This window comes from Fundulus heteroclitus, chromosome 20, assembly GCF_011125445.2.
Source record: "Fundulus heteroclitus isolate FHET01 chromosome 20, MU-UCD_Fhet_4.1, whole genome shotgun sequence".
NCBI lineage: Eukaryota > Metazoa > Chordata > Actinopteri > Cyprinodontiformes > Fundulidae > Fundulus > Fundulus heteroclitus.
This window is the reverse complement of record NC_046380.1, coordinates 43,756,970-43,775,657: the sequence shown is the minus strand read 5'-3', so window position 1 is coordinate 43,775,657 and position 18,688 is coordinate 43,756,970. Positions and strand designations below refer to the sequence as shown.

Sequence of the window (18,688 nt, the reverse complement as noted above, 5' to 3'; positions counted from 1 at the left end):
GATATTATCTGCCAATGGAATGAGTATTTTGACCTCTAAAATAAGATAATTAGACATCTTGCACTTGAAATAAGACGATGGAGATAAGTTGCTCTGATTTTAAGTGCAAAAATCTTATTCCATTGGCAGATCATCTTATTTACCAGCTCAAATCAAGGACAGATATTTTAAGAAAACTTTACTTATTTTAAGTTTCGTTTTTGCAGTGCCACAGGCTTTAAAAGTAGCAGTTATTAAACCTTTACTTAAGGGTCCCTCTCTTGATTAAAATTATTTAATAAATTACAGACCAATCTCTAATCTTCTTTCATTATCTAAAATTCTTGAGAAAGTAGTTGCTAATTAAGTATGTCAACATTTACAAAGTAACGACCTATTTGAAGGGTTTCAGTCAGGCTTCAGAGCTCATCATAGCGCAGAAGGAGCTCTGGTGAAGGTCAGTGATGATATTCTCATGGCTTTCAGATAATGGACTTGTGTCAGTTCTGTTAGATCTCAGGGCTGCATTGGCTGCAGTTGATCACAATATTCTCGTAGAAAGACTTGAACATACTGTAGGGATTAAGGGAAAGCATTAGGCTGGTTTAAATCTTATCTGTCTGACAGATTCCAGTTTGTTCATGTTAATAATAAATCTTTAAACTCTAGGGTCACTCATGGAGTACCACAGGGTTCAGCTCTTGGGCCAGTTCTCTTTACTATATATATATATATATATATATATATATGCTTCCGATTGGTAAAATTATCAGACAGCATGGGATTAATTTCCACAGTTATGCTGATGACACTCAGCTATATTTATCAATAAATCCTGATAAATCCAATCAATTACTTCGACCACAGGCATGTCTTGATGACTTCAAAACCTGCTTTCCTGCTTTTAAATTCTGACAAGACAGAAGTTGTCATATTTGGACCAGAGTCCTCAAAAAAATTACTTCTTAATCATTCACTTAATCTGGATGGCATTAACTTGGTCTCTGGTAATAAAGTAAAAAATCTTGGTGTTATTTTTTTACCAAGACATGTAATTTAAATCCCATATTAAACAGGTTTCCAGGGTTTCGTTTTGTAACCTCTGGAATATTGCCAAAATTAAAAAGATTTTGTCCAGGAGTGATGCTGAAAAACTAGTCCATGTATTTGTTCACGCACTAGCTCAGGCTCCTTCCCCACCAGAGAGCTAACATTCCACATCCCAAGAGCCAGCTTCTGCAGCCAAGGATCGGAACTCCAAGGTCCCCGCCCTCGACCGCCAGCCATTACACAACACACTGATCCCTTTGGCCCCTCCGATAAATGGTGAGCCCATTCGAAGGGGAACCCATGTTCCTCTTCGGGTACAAGCCCGGCCACCAGGTGCTCGCCAGCGTGCCCCACCTCCAGGCCTGGCTCCAGAGTGGGGCCTCTGTGACCCACGTCCAGGTGAAGGAACGCTACGTCCATTTATCGTACTCATCATAAGGGGTCTTTGGGCTGCTCTTTGCTTGTCCCTCACCTAGGACCTGTCTGCCTTGAGTGACCCTGCTGGGGGCATAAAGACCCTGACAGCATAGCTCCTAGGGTCATTGGGACACTCAAACCCCTCTACCACGATAACATGGCTGCCCAGGGAAGGGCAATGACAATAAAGTTCAATTCTAGTCTTAAGAGATGGGGGTGGCAAAAAACAGAGAGCCACACAGGTGAGGGAGAGACAGGTATTTTCTTCAGTGAGGGGTGAAGGGGCTGGAAGCAGGTACTACGTTCACCGCGGTGGTCTTGTGACTCGCACCTCTGAAGCAAAGTACAGGTTGATGGTCTCGAGATGCCCCAGGGCATGGGGATATATACTGACGGCATATATTAGATGTGTGACAGCACATCCATCTTTTACGTACATCTGGATCTTTCTTTTCTGTCGTGAAATTGTGAAGAGTGAACAGAGGTTTACAACGCATTTCTTCTTTCTGTCTTGGATGAACTCGGTGGAGCCTTGCAATTGTGTGTTTCCTGCCACCGTTAAAGTCTATAAATTCCATATTAGAGCAATTGAACATGGCACAAAGTGCACTGGTCATTGTACGGCACAAAGTGCATCGGTCATTGTACGGCACGTATATTAAGGCTTTTAATGCCTTAAAACCAATGCCTTTGAGCCTTATGTTCATGTCTGCTACCCACACTCCACACAAATTGCAGTGACAGTAAGGTTTTTTACCCAGAAATCTTCAAACTCGTATGACTCGTGTATGCGCAAACGCAATGCGCAATTCACTTATTAATACATCCCTATGTGTAGGAGAAGTCTTTGATCCAGTTCACTCAGACTTCAGAACAACCTAAATGCTTCATTACATAGAGAGATACAACCCTTAATGACAAACCTTTGTGTACCTTTAATGATCTTTGATGCTAAACATAACACTGTGAGTCTAAATGAAGGAAAAGATGAAAATGTACTTTAGGTTTCTTACTATGAAAGGTTTGCAGGTGCACAGTAAGTCCGCTGGCCTGGCTGTAGCCCTTCCCACATTCTCGACACACATAAGGCCGGTCACCAGTGTGTGTCCGTACATGACGTGTGAGCTCAATGGATTGGGCGAAGACAGCCTTACAATACTGACACACATACATTTTTCCTGGAAAAAAAGCACAACATTCAGTATACAAAACCCAGCTGATGAAAAAAAAATTTCAATCAGGTAAGACATATTTAACCTAGAAATAATTCCAACATGTTGCTAGTAAGCCATACGGGTCAAATTATCCTACCCTCAGAGTGTTTCTTCTTGGTGTGGTAAGCAAGTGCAGCTGCTACAGTGAAGCTCATGTCACAGTGTTGGCAGTGGTAGGGTTTCTCTCCTGTATGGAGTCTCATGTGATTCTTCAGAGAAGAGTTGGCTCCAAACATTGCACCACATTCCTCGCAGGCAAATGGCTTCACTTCAAAGTGCTCTGCTTGCTTGTGGTAAACCAAACCTGAAACATCACATGTTTAGTTGGAAGTGGATTTGGATGAATAATTTTTTTCCTAGAAATATGCAGTAATTGTAGTTTTTTAATAGCTAAACTGAACTATTGTGACCACGATACCAACATCACAGTTAGCTGCAGAAATCTTATTGTAAGTATAATAATATTTACATTGTTCTTAGAAATAATTTAAAGATAGGAAACTTTGAAACCAAGTTTAAACCATCCATTGTGACAAATATTAAGTGTCACTGAAACAGATCTTTTTATGATTCACAAAATTGTAAAAAAGTGTTTCTGGTGAAATTTCACTCTCCAGGTAAATAGCCCGGTACAGACTATGTTCTTGAATGTTTATAGGCCTCATAAGTCTAAATCAAACGTTTTAAAACGTTTTAATGACCACCTATCTGTGATTTGTGTTAATTACAACTCTTTAATTATTGTAGGAGATTTTAACTATCATGTTGACAACCTTGAAGACAGAAGTGCAAAAGAACTATGTGACATTTTTGCTTAACTCAATATTTTAAACAACCCACAACAACACACAAACAGGGACATATTTTAGACTTGATCATCACTAAAGGTCTAAACATTTCCAAGGTCCGTATAACTGATGTTGCCCTATCTGATCACCTTGCTGTTATCTTTGAAAGGATAATGACTGAGCCAGCCAAAGTGACATAAGAAAACACATCTTTAAAGACAATGCTACTGAAACCTTTAAACAAGCGTAATCTTCTACTTCCACTTTGTTCTGTAACTGAGTAAATTAACTAGTAGATAACTTTCAGTCTAAGGTTTTAGACATAATTGATTTCATTGCTCCAATTAAACGGCTTTAAGGAGAAGAAAAATCTCCGTGCAGAAAGTGCTCCACCTGTTAGAAGTGAAAAAAGGAGTGTTGCAAAGGTGAATGCTTGTAGCGAGAGACCGGACTCCATGTTCACAATTACATCTATAAAGAGAAACTTTACAGATACAACACCCAACTGAAAACTGCATGGGAATGCTGGTCAAGGTTCTAAGTCATCCAGGTCATGGTCATTCCAAAAAAGTAAAAAACAAAGCAACTGGACTTGTTTTTCGTAGTTGAAGACGTTTCGCTTCCTCTCCAGGAAGCTTTCTCAATTCAAAAAGTCTGGAGTAATGTGGAGTAACAAGCTTTATACTACTACCATGCTACTACTATGTAAACAAAGGCCTTGTAATGGCTTAGATAACATGCTGGCTTAATGGCTTTAACGACCGCCCATTACTAAGGGGTGGACCTGTTTCGGTTGAATTTGCATGTTATCGCGCAAAAGCAACAACAAAAAAATGCGTGTTAACGTCAAATAAACTTGCAAGCATATCGAGTTAGTTTTTTTTTTTTTTTTGGAATGTTGGTGAGGCGGTAGAGTGAGTCTATCTTGGCCGCTTCGCCAAGATAGCGCTGCGGGAAACAATTCAATTCAATTCAATTCAATTTTATTTATATAGCGCCAAATCATGAAACATGTCATCTCAAGGCACTTTACAAAGTCAAGTTCAATCATATTATACAGATTGGGTCAGATTATACAGATTGGTCAAATCGTTGCAGGCCTGTTAACTGTTTTAGCTGAAGAAATAGTCCTTTTCCAACTGTCCTTTACTCACAGTGAAATGGGAAAAACCCTGTGTCATATATATATATATACACATATATATATATATACACACACACACACACATATATATATATATATATATATATATATATATATATGTGTGTAACCCAGGTGTTACTGAGGGTGTGTTTTTTGTTTTGTTTTGTTAAAAAGGAACGTATTCTGTTAAGACATCAATGGTCTTATATAATTCATAACTCCTGTATGATCCAGTTTGTTTATTTTCATGTGTTATGCATTTAAATATGTTGCAGAGATTTACTTTACCAGTATTTCATTTAAAAAGCAAGAAACAGAAACAGGACAAAATTGTTATAAGTGTGCTGTATAAACCTGTCTGTGTATGAGTTAAAAATGTCATGCATGCCAGAGGGACATTTAGCTGGGAATGCACTGGAAGAGCTGGGGAGAGGGTGGAGTTAAGGACGGAGGAGACGAAAAAGGGAGTGAGACCCCATATTTTTTGCGGTGTGCAGTCCTGTTCTTCTCTGCTAGGTGAGAGTAAAAGAATGTAGAAAAAGAGACATTTTGCTCGGAGGGAAAAAAACGCTGCCGGAGAACCACCGCATTTGCTATCTGCTCTGCGGGGCATAGTTGCATTGAGTGTTTGGACTATAGTTTACATGTTCGCCGAGTGGATGCGCCTCAACCCAGCGCAAGGCAGGCTCAGAAAAGTTAGTCACTGCCAGATGCGGCTCGTAGCTACTCAAGTTAGCGCCCTGGTTTCCGAACAGCCAGTGGTTCCACTCTCAGACTGCAGGTCTGCTGGTGGTTCCTAGAGTCTCTTAAAGTAGAATGGGAGGCAGATCCTTTAGCTATCAGGCTCCTCTCCTGTGGAACCAACTCCCAGTTTTGGTCCGTGAGGCAGATACCCTATCTATTTTTAAGACTAATCTTAAAACTTTCCTTTTTGACAAAGCTTATAGCTAGAGTGGCTCATGTTACCCTGGGCTATCTCTATAGTTGTGCTGTGATAGGCCTAGGCTGCTGGAGGACATCAGGGTCTAATTTTCTCACTTTACTGATTTCTACTGTTCTTCAGTCTACTGTTCTCCAGTTTTGCATTGTATTACATTGAAATGACTGTCGTCATTTCAGCTTTTAACTTTTTGCTCTCTCTCTTTTTCTTCATAGTAGGTACACCTGGTCTGGCGTTCTGTTAACTGTGACATCATCCAGAGAAGACGGCTCACCCGCTACTACCATCTAATGTAGAACAGATTACTAGATCAATGTGTGCTTCTGTGCTTTTTTGTCTCTGTTGTTGTGTCTCTGCTCTGTCTTCTGTAACCCCAGTCGGTCGAGGCAGATGACCGTTCATACTGAGCCCGGTTCTGCCGGAGGTTTTCCTTCCCGTTAATGGGGAGTTTTTCTTCCCACTGTCGCTTCATGCTTGCTCAGTATGAGGGATTGCAGCAAAGCCATGTACAATGCAGACGACTCTCCCTGTGGCTCTACGGTTCCCCAGGAGTGAATGCTGCTTGTCAGGACTTTGATGCAATCAACTGGTTTCCTTATATAGGACATTTTTGACCAATCTGTATAATCTGACCCAATCTGTATAATATGATTGAACTTGATTTTGTAAAGTGCCTTGAGATGACATGTTTCATGATTTGGCCCTATATAAATAAAATTGAACTGCATTGAATTGAAGTAGCCGGCGTGGGAGCAACACTGCCCGGATAGCACCCTGGTGGCCAGGAAAGCCAGAGGCTCCTCCGGCGATGAGAGAGGGACTTCCTCAGCCACTCGGTCGGACATCTCGTGCGGCGCGGACACAGGGTTTTTCCCATTTCACTGTGAGTAAAGGACAGTTGGAAAAGGACTATTTCTTTAGCTAAAACAGTTAACAGGCCTGCAACGATTTATTTTGGGGTATTTTCTTTTATATGCCGGCTATTTTGTTTAGTACCTGTGCAGGTGTTTTGAAGTTTTTGTTTTAGTATGGCTACCAGTTTTCTGTCATGTTCAGATGTGATTTGCCTTTAGTGGCTGAAGAGTACTTTCTTTACTGTGGGGGGGTTTACGAGGAAATTATCTTTTGTGTTATTCGGTGTGTTTAAAATAAATGTTTTATTTGAAATATATATGCTTCAAGTTGCTAAAATGATCAGACAGCATGGAATTCACTTCCACTGTTACCTGATGACACTCAACTGTATTTATCTATTACTCCTAACAAATCCAGTCAATTACTTAGACTACAGGCATGTCTGGATGATTTAAGATTTTCTGCGCTTAAATTCTATCAAGACAGATGTTGTCATCTTTTGACCAGAGTCCTTAAAAAATAAACTTCTTAATCAATCACTTATTCTGGATGCCATTATATCTTCTGCTGGTAATCAAGTAAAAACACTTTTGTGTTATTTTTAACCAGGACTTGTCATGTAAAGGGGCAATAAGCTAAATGTTATTTCAGATAGAAAGAACTAAAAAAATGTTATGAGTAACTAAATGTATCTTTTCAGATGGACTATGGTATAACGTCACACACAATCTCGTTGTGTTGTTTTCCAGTCCCCCTCCTCCTCCACTGGGTGCATGTGTGTGCATGTAAACAGCTGCCACTGAGGGCTAAGCCGCTCCCAGCCTGTATAATGCCACCGCCAGGCACAAAATGGTCAAGAGCATGCCCAGCGGATCAAAATGTTCTCTTGCTAACAGCATTATAAAGTAATTAGTTAGTTACTTCTTCACTATACATGTTACTCTGAAAGGTGATGTTGTTTTGCTGTGTATTTAAACGAAGGTTGAAGCTGGAGCAGAGGTAGAGAGGCGCGGCTTGTTACACATCTTATTTTGGTCTACAGGCAGTGCTCAAGCCTTACCTAGTGGTGAAATTTCGCTTATTGCTCTTTTAAATTCCTTATTACACAGTTTACTTTTTTAACCTTTGGAATATTGCCAAAATTAGAATTATTCTATCCAGAAGTGATGGTACAATAATCTAATAAAAATCATTATGGCTCACTTTGGACCAAAAAATAAAACAATTAAATGTGGTTTATTAAATATAAGGTCTCTCCCTCCAAAGACTTTGTTAGTTAATGAATTGATTTCCAATAATCAGATTGATTTATTTTGCCTCACAGAAACCTGGCTACAAGAGGTCTACGTTAGTATAAATGAGTCAACTCCCTCCAATTATCCAAATTTCCACATTCCCAGATCTGTGGGAAGAGGAGGAGGAGGGGCAACCATCTTTCAGTCTGATTTATTAATTAGTCCCAGGCCAATTATTAACTACAGTTCTTTTGAACATTTAACCCTCAGTTTCCCTCATCCAAATTGCAAAGCAATAAAACCTCTTCTGTTTGTTGATTTGTATCGTTCACCAGGCCGTTACACTCAGTTTCTGGATCAGTTATCAGACTTCCTATCTGATTTGGTGTTAACACTGACAAGGTTATTATAGTGGGTGATTTTAACATTCATGTTGACACTGAATGTGATAACCTTAGTGTAGCCTTTAAAACTATCCTAGATTCAATTGGTTTTGTTCAAAATGTGCATAAACAGACGCACTCTTGGTTACATACTTTAGACCTTGTGCTGACATATGGCATTGATTGTGAAGAATTAACGATATTTCCTCACAACCCTGTCCTATCTGATAATTTTTTAATAATCTAACTGAGTTCTCCACCCCCAAAAGAGCGTTCCATTATAGTAGATCTTGATCGGATAATGCTGTATAAAAACTTAAAGAGTCTGTCCCCCTTTTAATATCCTCAGTATTGCAGAAATTCCCTGTAGATGGCAGCCATGCCATTTCTTCCCATTCACAAATCGACACCTTTGTTAATGGTGTGACTTCCTCATTGCGTTCTCCATTAGACAATGTAGCTCCCTTGAAAAAGAAGGTGATCATTCACAGGAAGCTGGCTCCCTGTTTTAATTCAGAGCTGCGTTCCTTGAAGCACAATGTTAGGAAATTGGAGAGAAAATGGCGCTCTACACACCAAGAGGAATCCTACCTAATCTGGAAAGACAGTCTATTGTTGTATAAAAAGAGCCTTCGCAGAGTTAGAGCAGCATATTTTTCATCATTAATTGAGGAGAACAAAAATAATCCTAGATTTCTCTTCAGTACAGTTGCCAAACTGTTATAGCTCCGTTGATCCATCCATTCATATAGCTCTTAGCAGTAATGATTTTATGGGATTCTTCATAAATAAAATTGATGCCATTAAAAATAAAATAATCCCAAACACGATTACCTCACCCTCAGTAAGTGAGGCAGCGGAATCTTTAGAACCTGCACAGTGTCTGAACTGTTTAAAAGCAGTAGAGTTTTCTGAGCTATCTAAAATTTTAGCTTCATCTAAACCTTCTACCTGCATGTTGGACCCAATCTTCCTCAAACTCTAGGGTCACTTGTGGAGTACCACAGGGTTCAGTCCTTGGACCAATTCTCTTTACTATATATATATATATATATATATATATATATATATATATATATATAAATGCTTCAGATTGGCAAAATTATCAGACAGCATAGGATTAATTTCCACTGTTATGCTGATGACACTCAGCTATATTTATCCATAAATCCAATCAGTTACTTCGACTGCAGTCATGTCTTGATGACATCAAAAGCTGGATGACTTTAAATTTCCTGCACTTAAATTCTGACAAGACAGAAGTTGTGATCTATGGACCAGAGTCCTCAAAAAATAAAGTTCTTAATCAATCACTTAATCTGGATGGCATTAACTTGGTCTCTGGTAATAAAGTAAAAAATCTTGGTGTTGTTTTCGACCAAGACATGTCATTTAAATCCCATATTAAACAGGTTTCCAGAGTTTCCTTTTTTCACCTCCGGAATATTGACAAAATTAGAAACATTCTGTCCAGGGGTGATGCTGAAAAACTAGTCCATGCATTTGTTACTTCAAGGCTGGACTATTGTAATTCTTTACTATCAGGAAGTCCTCAAAATGCAGTTCAAAGTCTTCAGCTGATCCAAAATGCTGCAGCAAGAGTTCTGATGAAAATCAACAAAAGGGATCATATTTCTCCAATTTTAGCTTCCCTTCATTGGCTTCCTGTTAAATCAAGAATAGAATTTAAAATTCTTCTTCTAACGTATAAAGCCCATAATAATCAAGCTCCATCATATATCAGAGCTCTAATTACCCCGTATGTTCCTAACAGAGCACTTCGCTCTCAGACTGCAGGTCTGCTGGTGGTTCCTAGAGTCTCTAAAAGTAGAATGGGAGGCAGATCCTTTAGCTATCAGGCTCCTCTCCTGTGGAGCCAACTCCCAGTTTTGGTCCGTGAGGCAGACACCCTGTCTATTTTTAAGACTAATCTTAAAACTTTACTTTTTGACAAAGCTTACAACTAGATTGGCTTATGTTGCCCTGACCTACCTATGAGGATGTGCTTCTATGGGCTTAGGCTACTGGAGGACATCAGGATCTATTTTTCTCACTCTATCGAGTTCTACTGTTCTTCAATTATGCTTGTCATCATTTCTGCTTATAACTTTTTGTTCTTTCTCTTTTTTTTCTTCATAGTAGGTACATCTGGTCTGGCGTTCTGTTATCTGAGACATCATCCAGAGAAGACAGATCACCGGCTATTATCATATAATATAGAATAGATTACTTGATCAATGTGTGCTTCTGTGCTTGTTTGTCTGTCTTGTTGTGTCTCTGTTCTGTCTTCTGTAACCCCCAGTCGGTTGAGGCAGATGACCGTTCATACTGAGCCCGGTTCTGCCGGAGGTTTTTCCTTCCCGCTAATGGGTGGTTTTTCTTTCCACTGTCGCTTCATGCTTGCTCAGTATGAGGGATTGCTGCAAAGCCATGGACAATGCAGAGACTCTCCCTGTGGTCTTTTTCAAGGACTGAATGCTGCTTGTCGAGACTTTGAAGCAATCAACTGGTTTCCTTATATAGGACCTTTTTGACCAATCTATATAATATGATTGATTTTGACTTTGTAAAGTGCCTCGAGATGACATGTTTCATGAATTGGCGCTATATAAATAAAATTGAATTGAATTGAATACAAAAACTAGTCCATGTTCAACAATTCGTTCTTACTCCTGTACTTCATTTGTCAAGTTTAAATTCTGCTCTTGCCCTCACCTTTCTAACTAAGTCTGAAACATCTTCAGTTTTTCACCTGGATCCTGCAGATGTAATTAATTGATTATGGCCTGAGAAACAAATGTTTCTCAGCTTCAGGGTCGATCTTTATTTAAAATCTCTCTTCCAGATCAACGAAATATTCATGTCTGGGCTTAACATGAGTAGTTGCATCCTAAACTACTTTCCAATGCCCATTAACTTTGAAAGCTGCCATTATTTTTCTTATTGCTAAATCAAGTTGATAGGAAGCTAGAACCTTCAGAATAATCAGTCAGCAATAAACTGGATTAACACAACAAACCAGCGACTAATAGAAGAAGTAAAAACAGGGTGAGGTATGAGATTCATCCATCCATTATCTAACACGCTTATCCCTTGTGGGGTCGCTAGGGTTGCTGGTGCCTATCTCCAGCTGTCAATGGGCAAGAGGCGGGGTACTTGCCTTCGCCTCTCTGCCTGCTCGGACGCTTTTTTCTCTGCTCCCTGCTTGCTTGCAAGTTCCTGCCTTTGACTTTTTTCTCCTTTTTATCCCTTAGCCAAAACTACATAAAGTTGGGTTTAGTTATATTTAGGGCTGGGCAACGATTAAAATATTTAATCGCGATTAATCGCCCTGATTAATCGCGATTAATCGCGATTAATCGCATTGTATTTACAAACTCCAAGAATGAATTCAAAAGTAGTGTAAAGAGCACTTTTATTTTAATGTTCTGCTGCCATATGAACAAAAGTGTTGTAACATTTGTAGCACTTATTTTATACTGGATATTTTCAACCCATCTATTGAATTTAGTGCACTAGTTGATCTTTTCTTCATAAGAGAACAGCAAGCACTGCAGCCAAAATATGGCCTTTTTTGACCTGCTGTATATTAGCCAGTCCCTAAGCTTGATGTATCATGAAACTGTTGACCTTTTGGGTTTTGTGGTTTTTATTTTATTATTACAATTAAATAATAATAATAATAATAATAATAATAATGTTCAGTGTTTTTTCGCTAATCCACCTCTTATATATTTCAATCCTTATGTAATTTTGTCTGTGTTGTGTGCACCTGCCTGTTGCTTTAATCCTATAAATTTCCCCGTCGTGGGATAAAAAAAGGATTAGCTAATGTTATCTTATCTTAAATAACACTTTTTAATATATGTACTGGGTTCTTTCAAGGTCCTACATGTTATGTGTGGGCTCCAGTAACATCCATCCATCCATCCACTGATCTACCTGGATGTTCCCTGGAGGACTGAAACGCCTCAGTCAGTGACGTCTGTGGGTCTGTCGGGGCAATGACAGAAGTTTCCTCTCCTCTCTCAGTTTCTGTGGCTCGACGTTTTCATGTTTTTTCACGTGCTTAGATAAATTTGTTGTGTTTCCACGGAAATGAACCGGCTTTTTACAAAACATACAGCTTGATTTCATTTACGGTATTAAAATAAAGCCAAACGGTGCTACTTCCCCTGTTCGTGTTTTTCCGCTGCTGCTGTCTCTCTCAGCTGTTTGTGTATTAAGTTTGTGTGAGAGCTGAGTGGGCGGGCCAGGCTGAGCCTGCGTGCTGATTGGCTGGCGCCGCTGAGCCATGTATGAGAGGGGAGGGGGAGCGGGAGAGTGCTGCTGCAGTCAGCGCGCTGCAGTCAGCGCGCGTGCTGACTGACACTGACTGAAAGCATGTGAGCAACATGCGTTAATGCGCGATAAAATAAATATCGCCGTTAATAGTCTAATGAATTAACGCGAAATTAACGCGTTACCTTGCCCAGCCCTAGTTATTTTATTTATTTTTTTTTATTTATTTTTGATTTAGATTTTTTCCCCCATGTGGACTATTTCAGTTTTGAGCTAATCCACACAAGCTGCCTCTTTACACCCGAGAGGAGTCAGTTCTCAGAAACAATGCTGTTATGGAAAGAATTAAACATGAAGTGGATTTGGAGAAGAACCACCTGATTCCAAAGTTGCCTGCCTTCACCACAGAGGACTTTGACACGCTTCTACAAAAAATAGCTGTTATGGAGCTGAAAATTCGCGGACTCGAAGTGGATTATGATGTAAATGCCGCGTATGGAAACGAAACATTCCTGGCTGTGATTCCGAACGGTGACCACCAGCCCAGCAACTCAGCGAACAAACAGTTCCCTGAGGAAAATGAGAATCCCTGGACCACTCTGGGTGCAAGGCAAAAAAAGATCAATGAACCCCACACCTAGACAAAGAAACCTGGCCAATACTACAGAGAAGTGTGCCAAGAAAGGTGAAACAACATCGGGCTGTTCTCACAACAAATGATAGGAGTAAACCTGCTGAAAATGTTGGAATTCCATTACTAAACAGATTCATTCCACTCCAACATGAGACCCAGGAGGATCACGACAACAATCAAAGGTATGTCAACAATCTTCGCTCTAAACTACCAGGGGAAAAACAAGCCACAAGGCCAAGAACCCTAATATTATGCAATGGATCTGTAAGTGGGAATAAATACTTCTGTAATGGAAAAACAATAGAGGTGTTGATGTATAATCATTTAAACTATTGCCTGGTGTTTAATATATCAGACATCCTTCCAAGGACCATGAAAGAATGCCCGACCCTGGAAAAACTCGTAGTACAAGCTGAAGCCTTGGGTGACGCCATCCAGATAAGAAAATCAGAAGTATTAAAAGAGGATTACATTCGTTTGCTAAATTTAGTTGATGGCCTTAATGTCAAGGTGTTTCTCAGTGGCCCTCTCGTGCCCATTCATTGTGGAGATTATTTTTTTTTCAAGAGTTCTGATGCTAAACAAATGGCTGAAAAGAAAACATGCAAACAAACAGCTGTAACCTTCATAGACAACTTTAACATCTTTTGGGAGAGGAGACATCTGTTCAACAGAGAAGGTTTCTCTCTAAATAGGTCAGGTGCAAATGCCTGATTTCAAACATCTTCTTTTCTGTGAACCATGCCCCATCAACTTTGTCCCAAAACAAAGCTCAACCAGTGCTAAAATAAATGATAAGCCCACTACAGTCTGAACAGGCCAAGATAAAGATAGCCAGAAAGATGACACAGAAAGAGGCAACATCAGAATTACAGGAGGATTCATCCCAGATCTCAACAGAGCAAAAATAGGACTCCCCTTAAACTTCCAAAGAGAACCAAAAACCTCCATCCCCACAAACACCGGTCAAGACTTCACCCACCTCCCCCTCTTTTCCACAAAGCCCAGATGTTCCTTTTCTGGAATTTTCTCATAACATGAACAAAGTTTTCAAGATTGGCCTACAGTTGACATACTCTCTACATAGCCATTCTGACAATCCCAGCTATGTGACTAAACTAGCATCTTCCAAAGGCTGCAAGCTGCTTCATTAATTTAATGAAGCAGCTTGTCTGATGGAGTCGCCTCCTCCAAACTACACTTTTCTTTGTGAGAGCAGACAGCAAAGGAAAGGTGGAGGAGTAGCAAATTTGTTTAATGATTCACTAAAGTGTAAAGGTGTTTTGGGGAAAATTCAACTCTTTTGAAGATCTGGCTCTCCAGCTAAAGAGCCCGGTATGAACTATGTTTCTGAATGTTTACAGGCCTCCTAAGTCCACATCAAACTTTTTTAATGATCCTAGTGACCTCCTATCTGTGATATGTGCTGATTAGGACTGTTTAATTATTGTGGGAGACTTCAAATTTCACGCTGACAACCCTAAAGACAGAAGTGCAAAAGAACTGTGACACACTTAAAAACTTTGTTTTTTAGGGACATATTTTAGACTTGATCATCACTAAAGGTCTAAAGATTTCGAGCGTCAATGTAACTGATGTTGCCCTATCTGATCACTTTTCTGTTACCTTTGAAAGCATCATTTCCAGCGACTCATTTAGCCAAAGGTTAAATGAGTAAAAGGTAAAAACGCACCTTTAAGGACAGTCACACGGAAACTTTTATCCAAGCTTACCTTGTGCTGCAACTCAGTAGATGAGCTAGTAGATAGTTTTAATTCTAAAGTTTCAGATATCATTGACTGCATTGCTCCAGTTAAAGTGATGTTTTTTTCCAGGAAGAAAAAAATCTCCTTGGAGAAATGCTTCAGCAGTTGTAAGTAAAAAAAGGGAGCGTCAAGAAGCTGAACGCAGGTGGAGAAAGACTAAACTCCAGGTTCACTGTGACATCTGTAAAGAGAGACTTTACAGATATAACTTATAACTGAAAAATGCAAGGGAATATTTCTTCTCTGAGATCATCAACAAAAACATTGATAATAATCGTGCCTTATTTGCCACAGTTGACAGGTTAACAAATTCCCTGTGTCCGTGGCTTCTGAACTCCACTTCACCAGGGCCTGCAATGAATTTGCTAACTTCTTTACTGAGAAAATCCTAAAGATTAGAGGATCAGTTTCTACATACATATCAACTCCAGAACCAAAGCTGTATCTAACTAGAACTTATCTTGACAAATCTTGTCCCAATTCAGCCAAATAAACTACAAAAGCTTAGAGATCATTCAGCAGCCAAGTACTGCTCCTCCTCCTGCTGCCTTGATGTTCTACCCACAGCTTTCTTTAAGAAAGTTTTGTCTGTCATAGCGTCTGATTTGACTCATATAATAAACACGTCCCTTCTGTCAGGTGTTTCCCCCAGTTCCTTAAAACAGTAATTATCAAACCACTGCTGAAAAAGAACAATTTAGACAAACTACTATTCCAGAACTACAGGCCCATCTCAAACCTCCTCTTTATCAGTAAGATTATTGAAAAAGCTGTGTTTCAGCAATTAAACACCTTCTTATCAATAACCAGCCACTTTGACGTTTTCTAGTCAGGTTTCCGTGCCCACCACAGTACAGAGACCGCCCTTATCAGGGTGTTTAATGACATCCATATAAATACAGACTGTGGAAGAACCACAGTGCTGGTACTATTGGATCTCAGTGCAGCATTCGATACTGTCAATCACTCCATTCTGTTAGAACTCCTGGAAAACTGTGTCGGCCTTTCTGGTACAGCACTCAACTGGTTTAAATCCTACTTAAAGGACAGGGACTTGTTTTGTGTCAGTAGGTAACTTTACATCAGAGATGACAAAAATCGCATGTGGAGTTCCCCATGGGTCCCATCCTGGGTACCCTCCTATTCAATATCTACTTGCTCCCTCTAGCTGAGATCATAAAAAACAACATCAGTTACTATAACTATGCCGACGACACACAGCTCTACATCACTATGTCACCAGGTAACTATGAACCAGTTCAAGCACTGAGTAAATGCCTAGAAGAAATCAATGAATGGATGTGCCACAATGTTCTTAAATTGAATAAAAACAAAACTGAAGTAATCATTTTTGGACCAATAGAAGAGCGATTAAAAGTAAGCACACAGCTTCAGTTGCTTCAGCTAGAAACCACTGATCAAGCCCGAAATCTGGGTGTAGTGATGGACTCAGACCTGAACCTCCAAAAGCATCTAAAGACAATTACAAGGTCGGCCTTCTATCACCTGAAGAACATTTCCATAATTAAAGGATTAATGTCTCAGCAGGATCTGGAAAACCTAATCCATGTGTTTATTTTTAGTCGGATTGATTACTTCAACGGTGTTTTCACAGGTCTGCCTAAAAAGTGGATCAGACAGCTCCCGCTGATCCAGAACGCTGCTGCCCGTGTCTTCACTAAGACTAAGTAGAGCGCATCACCCCAGTTCTAAAGTCCTTACACTGGCTCCCTGTATTTCAGAGAATAGACTTTAAAATACTTCTGTTAGTCAATAAATCCCTGAATGGCTTAGCACCCGGTTCCCGGTACACCGCTTCTGTCAGGAGGAATGAGACAATTTCCAGCAAATTATTCAGAAGCCTGTGGAAGGAAACCCAAGGAAGGGAACATGTCATTCAGTTTAAAGGTAATTCTAACAAAGTAATCTAAGAATCTACGAAATTGTGTGCAAACATCTGATTTAGAAGAAAGTAAAACATCTCTAAGTTCTTTTTGGCATTTAGCAAATAGAAATAACGTAGGAAACCCCAACTGACCTAAAGAAGAAAAGATTAGTCTGATTTAATGTCACACAGTGAGGAAAAAGATTACAGGTGTGTAGTGTATGTATCTTTCTGGTTTCCCGCATCTATAAGCAATTGATACATTTATAAAGTAGGATTTTTTTCCAACCCTTCTTAAGTATTTGTAATCCCTGTAATCATTTTATTTAACTTATTTTAAAAGTTCCCGTGACAACAGAGACAATATGTCAGGTGTCATTCAAGACTCTCACCTGATGGGTGGGCGAAATTGCGGCCACAGATGTCACATGCCACCCTTTTCTTCACCCGTGCTGTGTTACGGTGAACCTCACCCCGGTGGCGCTGCAGAGCTCGCTGACTTGGCAGTTTGTTGGGGCACTGTGGGCACTGAACCTCACACTCCTGTGACATGGAACAACGCTTCACATGTGCTAGCATGCGGCACTTAAAGTTAAAAGTCTTCTTGCACCATTGGCAAGGGTAGCGCTTGGAGATGGAGGAGGCAGAGGATGAAGATTCTGCTCCAGCATTTGCATGTGTCTCATCCTTGTTGCTCTGTCCCTCATTGGTATCAATGTCTGCCTTTTTCTCTAACTTTATTTCCTTAGTGGAGTCATGTGGCTGTTCTACACGAACTATAAAATACAGAGAAGGGTCAGACATATGAAAAAGCACAAAAAACAGCTAACAGATCAAAGTACTTTTCTCCACCTTCACTTTGGAGTGTATTTCTGTCCAGATCCTCCAGCAGAGAGAGCAGTGGAGCAGGGAAACTCAGCAGAGCTTTCTTCTGAATCTTCCAGAGCAGATGAAGGAACGACCCCTCACTGATTCTTCCATTCCTCAATCTGCCTATCAGCTTTTCCAACACTGAGAAAGGGTCTGTGTCCTCATAGCACTGAGTGACAACCTGACACAAACAGACAGTTAACACTGAAGATCAGAGAGAAGCAGGACTGTTTCTGTTGAAAAAAGTTTAAAGAACATATCCTGATGCATCTCAATAATCCAGGTAGAAAAAAAAGTTCAGTAGGTTGTCTGGACGGGTTCTTTGTTGAAACATTTTGTTTCTTCTCCAAGAGACCTCTTCAGTCTGAGGAGTTCAAGGTAAACTCAGCCTTATCAGCAGAACCATTGCATAGTGGATCAACAAGTTAAACTGTGACAATCAAAACTGGTTGCTCGTGTGCAAAAGAGAACCATCAGCCTACAGTCCAATCCTTAGTGCTCTGATTGCCTCTTATTGTTCCCAGGGGTCTGTGTCATGCTCATAATAACTGCATTCTAAGAGGGGGACAAGTGGACCCGGAGGCCTCCATCCCTGTTTAAAGACGGGTGAATTCTCTTTACAAAAATGGCTGCTTTACTGCCCTCTCAAACCAATGCCCTTCCCTATCTGGGCAACTGTGGCTCAATGTGTTGAGCAGTTGTCTTGCAATTGGAAGGTTGTGGGTTCCAGCTTCCCCCCGTCACATGTCGATGTGCGGTGCATGAATGTGTGCTATATAGATTCAGTCCATTTACCCATCCAGGATGAGAACATCTTTATCTCTGACAGAGTTACTGCTGGCCTGCAGATGAGTGTAAATCACAGAATCTTGGCCTGATGATGCTGCTGGGTCATCATGTTGGCCAGTGGCTGCTTTGTTTCCCTGATGTATCATGATCATGAATATTTTTGTATTGCTTAATGTAGTAACATGCTTTAAATATTTTTATTTTAAATATGTTTTGTTTACTATAAGTATAAGTAAGTTTTCACAAGCTTAACTTTTTTGGTGCAGTGTATTATATACAGATTTGTAAAGTGCCTTGAGATGACATGTTTCATTAATTGCCGCTATATAAATGAAATTGAATTGAAAATTGAATTTAATAGACGCAGAGTAATCCAGTTTTTATTTCTATTTACTAAACTCTACCATGCATTTGTCATGAAGCTGGTTACATCTTGGTTGTAATAAGAGAAAGAGCAC

General features: G+C 39.9%; 1 protein-coding gene across 4 annotated transcripts in view; it reads right to left on the bottom strand.

Annotated features, from left to right (window-relative positions):
• Window positions 1-18,688, bottom strand: part of zbtb40 (zinc finger and BTB domain containing 40) — a 51,348-nt gene that overhangs the window by 25,211 nt on the left and 7,449 nt on the right. For all 4 annotated transcript variants that reach the window (XM_036151456.1, XM_036151455.1, XM_036151458.1 and 1 more), the window contains 4 exons: window positions 17,424-17,622; window positions 16,964-17,347; window positions 2,758-2,964; window positions 2,460-2,624 (listed from right to left, as the gene is read on the bottom strand). In XM_036151456.1, coding sequence (XP_036007349.1) covers window positions 2,460-2,624; window positions 2,758-2,964; window positions 16,964-17,347; window positions 17,424-17,622 — 955 coding nt within the window. The remainder of the gene's footprint in view (window positions 1-2,459; window positions 2,625-2,757; window positions 2,965-16,963; window positions 17,348-17,423; window positions 17,623-18,688) is intronic.